The sequence below is a fragment of the Helobdella robusta genome (assembly GCF_000326865.2).
Source record: "Helobdella robusta unplaced genomic scaffold HELROscaffold_93, whole genome shotgun sequence".
NCBI lineage: Eukaryota > Metazoa > Annelida > Clitellata > Rhynchobdellida > Glossiphoniidae > Helobdella > Helobdella robusta.
The window spans coordinates 299,862-309,881 of NW_008705532.1; the positions used below are offsets into that span (position 1 = coordinate 299,862).

The 10,020-nt window shown below is 33.6% G+C and overlaps 1 protein-coding gene across 1 annotated transcript; it reads right to left on the reverse strand.

Moving 5' to 3' along the window:
• Nucleotides 1-4,595: 4,595 nt before the first annotated feature.
• HELRODRAFT_182809 (hypothetical protein) lies at nucleotides 4,596-8,246 on the reverse strand (the record flags this gene model as incomplete). The annotated part of the gene is made up of 4 exons (XM_009033537.1): nucleotides 4,596-4,710; nucleotides 4,894-4,994; nucleotides 6,863-7,489; nucleotides 7,611-8,246. The coding sequence occupies 4 exons, from the start codon at nucleotides 8,244-8,246 to the stop codon at nucleotides 4,596-4,598; spliced, it is 1,479 nt and encodes a 492-aa protein (XP_009031785.1).
• Between the last annotated feature and the right edge of the window lie 1,774 nt (nucleotides 8,247-10,020).

A 10,020-nucleotide genomic window follows, 5' to 3' on the forward strand; every position in this document is an offset into this window, starting at 1 on the left:
CAACCAAAAGATTGGTTTCCTCCGGTGGCATATCTAGACAACTTTAATGGGTGGGCCAAAATTTTGAAAATGTTCAAAAAATTGCGGCATTTTGACGGGGGTGGGACAAAATTTGTGGTAGTGTAGCCAAAATAAGGCTGGCAATCTTTTTTTTCTTATTTGCTTATCACATCAACTTTTGGTGGATTTTCTGCATAAAAAAGTGCTTTTTCTGTGCAAAAATTGAGTTTATTTATTTTTTAAATAATATTCTTGGCTTCCAACTTATATCTACCTCTGGGTTCTTTCAAACGTTTTCAATATTTTGAAATAGTTTTCAAATTGACGTTATCTTATTGTACTACACTACTTAACTTTCATCTTCAAACTGATTGATAGACAATTTCAAAGAATATTTTTTTATAATATCTTTTATGTTTTGCTTCAGCTACCAGAAATAAAGCAAAGGAAGAGTTTATGAAAAACAAATACATCGAAAATCCTGATGAAATTAAAAAGGTTTTTTTTTAACTTTATCAAAGTTCATCTTATTGCCAGTTGTAATCAAGCATTGGATGAATTTTCTGGTTTATATAAAATTAGGAAGAGCAGGCTTTAGGGTAGCATGTTTGTTTTAAATGGAGATTAGTATTAGAAAGTTTCATTGGGTTAATATTTTAATACTTCGAGTGTTGATGGGTTTTTTAGTCAATAAAATTAGAAAAAATTATTAAGTTTCTACGCCTATATGGTATTGATAAATTATTTAAATTAAGAATTATTTAAATAATAAATTATTGAAATGATCTGTTATTTAAATGCTCCGTTATTTAAATGGCCTGTTATTATTTAACTGATCTGTTGTTATCCAATACAAAATCTCACTAGTTGTTATTTGCGTGTCGCGAGGCTGAGCAGTATCTCAAATCTTCAGTAGTGCAAATCAAACTGAACAAACAGAAAGGAGTCTATGGTTAGAAATAATAAGTTTGTTATCTACGTTATAGTCATTTTGTGATCAAATTTTGTAAATGTTTTAGTGATCCATTTAACACTACAATCAAATCATCACCCACTGAGAACTTTTTAATTTATTAACTATTAATTTATTAGAAAATAGTAGAAGTGGTAGCAGTAGTAGTAGTGGTGGTGGTAGTTGTAGTAGTAGTAGTAGTAGTAGCAGCAGTAAGAGTTGTAGTAGTAGTAGTATTAGTAGTCTTCATCTTTCCACCAAAGCTGTTATTCCTAATTTTTAAGACGATCTTAATAAGCTATGTTTCTTTTATAGATAGAATCAATTTTTTTATTGGATTACATGTTTTTTATACTTGTTTCCTTTTTGTTGCAAATTTCATTAAATATGTATTATATTTTTCGAAGTCTTATTTTTTATTCGCTTGTAGATGATTTTTCTTTAATCTGCAAGGAACAATCTTTTGTTATCGTTTCTATATGATTCTGCATCAATGATCTTGAATCCAGTGAACATCCCAAATTAGTTACTTAGTTGCAAAATCTAATTTTGACATCATCAATTTCCACCGAATCAATATTCAATATTAAGTTTTGTTAACTGCTGCCATGTTCCAATGGAAAGAAATTTTGACTTTTGTTGGTTTAATTTCAGACCATTGTTAGACATCTAATCAATCAATCAATCTTCGTTTAGCGTCCAGATACCCAGTTTCTCGAGGTAGGACGTATTGTTAGACATTCATGTTTCAATATTATTTAGACACTTGACAAGTCCATTTATTTCACATTGTTGTAACTGGCTTATTACTAATTATTATCTGAATATCATCAGCGTAAGCGTGATACCTATAGCCGAACCCATCAATCACCATTTTAACCCCAGCAGTATAAATGACAAAAAGAACAGGTCCTAGCACCTAGCCTTGTCGTACTCCTGATGTTAAAACCATTTCCTCAGATAAGTACATTTCTGAAAACAACCTGCTGCTTCCTGCCATACAGATATGGTCTGAACCATTCTCTAACTGCACCAGAGATACCATATTCCTAAGCCAGTTTTTCCAAAAGATACTAATGATTGACACAATAGAAAGCTGCACTCATATCTAAGAAAGTTACCAGGGTACCAGGGCTATATGTTGTCTGTCCAGCGCAGCAAACAGTTCAGAAAATACATAAAGCGGTGCTGTATCAGTTGAGTGATGTAGACGATATCCAGACTGTGATGAACTGGTAACTGGCTGTTTAAAGTCAAATAATTCAGAAGCTGTTTAGCAACCACTTGTTTGATTACTTTAGTTAGAAATAAAACAACTATTGGAAATTGGTCTATACTCTATAACTAGTCAAGTCATTTCTATCCATATTCACTTTTTTTAAAACTTGCTTACATCCAAGAGGAAAAAAACCGCTGCTTAAACTAGTGGTTATTGAATATTTGATATTAGAAATCGATTGGTTGTTAGTATCGAAAGCGATATTTGATATTTGACTAGGTTGTATTTTTATTATATTTGCGATAAACGTTAGTGAATTGTTATCGGAAAGCGATAGTTTCTGAACATTAATTTAATAGCTTGTGAACATTAACTTTTATTAGTAAAAGTAATCAACGTCGATTATTGATTAATTAATTAATTAATTAATGTTTTGTAAATAATTAAATCAATAATTTTGAAGTTATTTTGTCTTTATTTTTCACTGGGATTAAACGAACTCGTCGTCGAACGGGACAGTTATAGTAATATATATTACTGCAAGTTTTTTATAATAAGTTATTACTAGCGCATGAAAATATTAGCCCTCTACTTTTTTATTTATTAAAATTTTTTTTCTTAACCACGTTCAGAAATGCGGATAACAAAAGATACAGCCCTTTCAGACAACAACTCTTTTTCTGATGATCATCATGAATGTCTTGATTGTTCTTCAAAAAAATAATCGTTCTCAAGTTTATTGCAATTTTTCTTGGTTATTTCAATTAAATTTTATAGGACTCTTGTATATATAAAGACAGTTAAAAAATTGTTGCTATTATGCAAAATAAAATTTTCTAAAAATTGAACTTCGAGTTTCAATTCTACCGGGAAAATTCCTTGGCGTCATGTTAGACAAAAAGTTCACGCTTCACCCGCCTGTAGCATACGTGCGCACCAGGTTGTCAAAATCAGTCGATGTAATAAACAATGTGAAATTTTATTTATCTAAATCGTGTTTAAATGCTCAAAGCATTCTGTTTGCCACACCTAACTTACTGCAACGTCGTTTGAGCAAATACATATGTCATCGCTAAATCGGTCAGCATCCTGTTAAATAAAGCGGTATGAACCATTGCTGTTTCATAAAATGTTCTCAAAATTTTGTTGAAACAACAATTTATATTTGTTATCGACAAAGTATATTCAGTATTGCAGTTTTTGTCTTTAGAAACCACTAAAAATACGAGATATTTTAAAATTACTAGTCTCAATAAAAAAAACAGACGTTTGACATCATATACAGTCAGACCTCCTTATAGCTAATTAATTTACCATTATCTACTGGTCAATTTCTTCATTATTAAAGATTGCTAAAGTGAGGCCAATTTTCCAAAAAGGAGACAGCCTAAATGTAAGCAACTATAGAACGACTTCAATTATTTGTTTACAAAAAATTTAGAAAAATTAGTTGAACACAAATTAATAAGCTTGAACAAATCATCATTTTTTTACAAAATCAATATGGTTTTAAAGCTAACTTTTCAACAGAAATGGCCATCCTTGATGTATGTCATTACATATCAACTGCAATATTTTTAGATCTTACACGGGCTTTTGATACAATTGATCATAAAAATTCTGTTGTCAAAGCTGCGCCATTATGGGGTGAAAGGAAAAGCGTTGCTGTGGTTTGAATGCTATTTGAGTAACAGATTTCAGTATGTCTGCATTGATGAAGCGACTTCAAGCGAGGAATTTCACAGGATTCAATTTTGGGACCCTTATTATTTAATGTTTATTTTAATGACTTGAGTCTCTGCTCTACAAAAATAAAATTTGTGATATATTCAGATGATTCTACCATATTTTATTTTTTATTTATTTGACCCAACTGACCAGAGGGCATTAACATGCCGCTTACCCAGTCAGGGAAAAAATCAACAATTCTTCAAATATAATAAACGTCAGTCAGTGAAAAAAAAAAAAAAGAAAATTCAATAACTAATTAATCGTAACAGTGAAGCAGAAATATAATGAAAACAACCAAAATAATGAAATAACTACCAGTCACATCGTCAATGTCATTCAGCTAATCATTAATGAGCAAAGTTAAAAAATAACAAGTATGGTCAAGGTCATAAACAGTGAATTAAATATGAACAGCTAAAAATATATATACATGCACACACACACAAACACATATATACAGCATTTAATTCCAATAGAACACAACACGAGATTCCTATAATACAGTGTAAAAAGACAAGTTGAACAATATATGGAAAGCATAATTGTGTTAAATGTTTGAAATATTATATAATTTATAATATATCAAAGAGTAAAAGAAAAATGTATCTCGAAAAAGAAAGAAATGACAGGTTTTGCATAATATGGAGACCATAATCAGAAAAATACAAACAATAAACATGGATAGTTATTAAGTTATTTAATCTGCAAAAAATTTCTAAGGTCAACAGTAAGTAGTTTCGTTTTAAAAATGGCATATGAAGGTGAGGAAAATACTTCCTCAGGCAGTGCATTCCAAATTTTAACTATCCTGTTGCAAAAAAAGTATTTTGTTGTGTTGTTATTAGAATTGGATTCGTGCAGTCTACGGTGATGACCTCGAGTTGATAGATATGACGACGGGGTAAATTGATCAATCAGATCGGAGTTGATGATGTTGTTCAATATTTTGAATAAAAAACACAGGTCGAATATCAATCTACGATGTTCTAACGTTTGCAAGCCAACTGAGTTTAAACGTGATAGGTATGGAAGATGGCGAATTGAGGGGATGGCTTTAGTAAATCTTCTCTGAACACTTTCGATCTTCATCAGCTGATATCGATAATGAGGATTCCAGACAGGAGAACAATATTCCAACAAGGGACGAGCATAGGTACAATAAGCTTTAATTAGTAGGTTTTTGTCTCTTGATGTAAAACATTTAATTATAAGCCGAGCTCGTGTTGATGCCTTGTGCGTGATGTCATTGATATGCCGATTGAAGTTAAGTTGTTTGTCAATTATTACGCCAAGATCTTTAAAACACTCATTAGGTGTTAAAACATGGTGATCAATCGTGTATTGATTTGTAACTGTAGTATTTCTTGATGGAATGAAGGAACAAGTTGAGCATTTGTTAGGGGACAGTGGCAGTTGCCATTTGTTACTCCATGATACGATATTGTTGATTGACCGTTGAAGTTGAATAGAGTTAGATGATCGGGCGTATAATTTGATGTCGTCCGCAAAAAGCAGCATAGAAACAGGGCATGATGAAATGCAGTCATCTATATCGTTGACGAATATGAGAAAAAGAGTTGGCCCAAGGACACTTCCTTGGGGAACACCACTGGTTACAGCTGTAGAACTAGATGATTTGTTAAGAATTTGAACAAATTGAGATCGCTCATGTAAAAAATCAGTCAACCAGCTACATAATTTGCCAGTTACACCGTAAGCCTGTAATTTGCAAATCAACTTGGCATGTGAAACTGAGTCGAATGCTTTTTGAAAATCGAGATAAACTGTATCGCAACTTTCTTTTGTTTGACGGATCGACAAAGAATCACTAACAAATTTGATGATGTTAGAGGAAGTTGATCTGGCAGGCAAAAATCCATGTTGAAAGAAAGATATTAAATTATTGTCTAACAAATAATTCCGGAGACTGCCGTTAATAATTTTTTCCATGACTCTACAACACGAACATGTTAGCGATATAGGTCTGTAGTTGCTGGGGTAATTAGTTGGTCCTTTTTTGTGAATAGGAGTAACGATAGCAGTCTTCCATATAGTGGGTAGAAGCCCATTCTTAAAGGATGTATCAAAAATATGACCAGAGGAACAGCTAAACTTGAAGCACACCTTTTGAGAAGGATATTGGGAATATTATCAGGACCAGATGAGTGTGAATTTTTCAAACTGCGTAGAGCTAGATAAACTGAATGAGGAGTTAAACAAGATGTCGTCATTGTTTTTGTAAGTACGGGAGGTAGAAGTACTGGTTATCCCTTCATCAATTTGAAATATGGACGCAAAATACCTATGAAGGTGGTTGCCATAACTATCGGGGTCACTGATTGTATTGTTATATCAATTTTTTAAGCTGGAAACTGGAGGTTTGGAAATAAACTTGTTATTAATATATTGATAAAAACTTCTAAATTTTCCTTTCGACAATAGGTTGTTTTCTCTAGTCATGCGATAAATATTTGCTAAATTGGAACATTTTTTAGACGTAGATAGGTAGAGATCTCTGTCCTCTGAATTTGAACTTCGTTTCCATTTTTTCCCAAAAATGGAGTTTGACTTGGTATGATTGACGAAGTGGCTTGGGTACTGAACGCTTGGGCGGTAAACTATTCCGACCAATCAAAGGAACAAAGGTTGAAATGGCATGGTTGATTATTTGTTCGAATATATTCCAACAGGCAATAACATCAAAACAAATGGCAATCCCAATCTATTGTTGACAAATAATCATTCAGGACAGTGTAGTTTGCTCTGTTGAAATCGTAAAAAAATGTTCTGTTGTGGGGATTGTTGTTGGTCGAATTGTTGCTAAAACAGTTGATTGTAAAATTAACACAGCAATGATCACTTGAAGCAAATGGGCAGGAAACTTCCAGTTCGGCTAGTAAGCTGGCATCGTCAGAAAGAACCAGGTCCAAAATGTTCTGACCTCGTGTAGGTTGGTCCACCAGTTGATGCAGGCCAAGATCGTTAAAAAGTTCAATGAAACAATTATAAATTGCGTTATCTGGCGATGAATAGTTATTCCAATCAATAAGCGGTAGGTTGAAATAGCCCAGTAGGCAGTTAACATTACCGTTGCATAGCTCCCTGATGCATTGTGTGCTATCAATGGCATAGTCGACAGCCAAATTGTCAAATCCACCACTGCGGTAGTAGGAGATGAAACGATATGTTGTCGATGAAGAAAAAACATCAATTGAGATTATTTCGATGTGAGAGTATTTTGTTGGTGTTTTCACGACCTTGTAATGAACCGAGCTTTTAATGACAAAAGCCACTCCACCACCACGTGTTCCACGGTCTTTTCTAACAAAACAAAAACCAGGAGGTAGTATTAACTCATCACGATCTTCTGGTGAAAGCCATGTTTCAATAACAGAAAAAATGTCAGGGTCGTATTCTGACAAAAATAAATTAAGGTCATTCTTTTTATTCTGCAAACTTCTAACATTTGCTAGAGACATACGAAGTGTCCGGTTCATATTACGTGGAACGAAAGGGCTGCACGCCGCTGGATATCTGATTTGGTCTTGCAAGACGTCGTTCCTGGCGTTTACGAAAGGCCTGCTCGGCTTGTCGTTTTGAAAGGTCCTGGTTGATGAAGATATGTTTGGTGTTCGGCGATGAACGCAATAGTTTTGATGATGATATCAAGTCATCAACTGTTTGAGGACTTGATAGAGTTACACAGACCTTTTTGTTGTTGATTCGACGTGTTTTGACAATCTGCGGTTTAAGTGTCAGATAATTCTCGCATAATGTAGAAACAGCGTCTTTATCGTTGATTCCGGGCTGCATATCCATGCCAGAGATAATGACATTGCTGGCTCGTCGTTCCTCGTCTTTACGCTCCTGATCAACCGCCCATAGGGCCCTGGTCATTGATTCAATCAAGGGAGTTTCATTCATTTTTAAGACCTGTTTTTGGCACTCTGAAACACTGGTACTCAGAGCAGCCACTGTTGTAAGAAGTTGGCCCATTGACTCAGTTACGGCCTCCGACATACTTTTGACTGCTCGCTCGAAACTGTTGCCGAGAGCCTCCATACGAATGACAGTTGATTCGAAAAGTTTACTCAATATATTTTCTGAATGAGCCAATGATTTTCTCACATTTTCATTTGACTTTTCAATTAATTTTGTAACATTTGAGTCGAATTTGTCAAACAGTTTTTCCAGGTTGTTGTTGGACAGAATAATTATTTTTTCAAGACTTTCATTTGATCTGTCCATTAACTTGTCAATTAGTTTCATCACATTATCATTGGATTTTTCTAAAACTTTAGAGATCATATTATCAAATGACTCCGCAGAATGAGATTTAGCCATGACGATAATATTTAAGTTTGTTTCACAAGTCTGTAGAGTTAATCCAGCACAAAACAATAATGTTTACGATAGTAAGTATCTCAGTTCGTATACAAAGTCTGTAAGAGCAACACAGCACAAACAGTCATTATATATATTATATCAAAAAAAAGGTTAAAGGTCAATTACACTTTTCCAAAGTTTAGAGGATTCAACAGAGCACACAAACATCGTAAATGAATACGCGCTAAAAGACGCATTCACACACAAAGCATGTGATAGGCGGGTATCTTTATGTCACATTCGAACCCGGTTACTGCGAAACAGCACCAGGCGACCTTAACCATTAGACCATCACGCCGAAGGTGTAAACGAAGGTGTGAACGAGGAACTGCATTAGGTCGCAGATTGACTGATTAAAAATAAACTTCATTTAAATAAACTAATTACCTCTGTTCTTATAAATAATTCTCCAATAAAGCGTGTCTCAACTATTAAATTTTTGGGAGTTGTAATCAACAGTGATATGCCGTGGAATGATCACATTCTTTACATCAAAAATAAAATTTCCAGAAGTTTAGGCATAATTTTTAGAATAAGAATTAAAGCTCCCAGTCAAGTGGTAAAAATTCTCTATTTTTCTTTGATATATCCGTATTTGATATATTGTTTGTCGATTTGGGGTAAAAGTATATATATATTATATATATATAATTATATAACATTCCAAAAAAATTTCAGGAAATTCTAAATATGGAAAACTAAACATGGACAGAAAACTAAACATGGATAGAAAACTTTCTAGAAAAAGAAGCAGAAAAAGCCATAAAAGAACCGAAAAAATAAGGCACCAGGTGTAGATTAAATAAGCGCAGAAATGCTTAATGTGGGGAGGAAAACAATAAATAAATACAAAAAATATTCCACCAAGAGATGATACCTGCGGACTGAAATTGTTCATATATATATAAGCAGAAAGGTGACAAGACAGATTATAAAAACTACAGAGGGATAACATTGTTAAGCACACCTGGCAAGGTCAACACTGAAAGGGCATAAGCACTATTGGTCAATTACTTACAAGTATATTGATACAAACAAAACCTGTTTTATAAATTTTTTAGATTATAAACAAGCTTTTGACTCAGTATGGCATGAAGAACTCTGGCAGGCAATGCGAAATGCAGGAATAGAAGAGAAACTAATAATACGATGTTGAAAGTATAATAATACGATGTTAATAATTCGTTGTTAGTTAAGCGCCGGGTTGGAAGTGAGGTTGTCATTTTTTGTTGTATATTTATTTTTGGTTTATTGATGTCGATTAGGACTGCTTCTGCAATTTTAAGATGCGTGTAGTTGCTGTTCTGGTATATTACTTTGGTGTTGCTGTCGAGGATTTCACGGCTAATTGTGATTGAGTGTGTTGAGTCCAAATGAGATTTGATAGCACCACTCTGTTTATGCATCGTAAGCCTTCTTTAACTCAGAGTTATCTCTAGGACTGCAGTTGTTTTTCAGTATTAGGTGAGACATCTTTTTATTGTAATAAATTCGGAGTTTAACTTTACTATTTGGGTTGGTTGGTGTGACATTTTTATTGATGATATGCTTAAGAATAGCTTCATCTACCTTGTATGCTGTTGACATGTGATTTCTGTAATACAAGATGATGTCGTTATCTTGATTGTTGGTACTAGGAAGGTTATTGCTGTGTAGTAATTTGTTTTTAACAATCTTTTCAATAGAGTAAGTCTTATATCCATTGTTACAAGCAGGTTAGTGACCCTCTTTA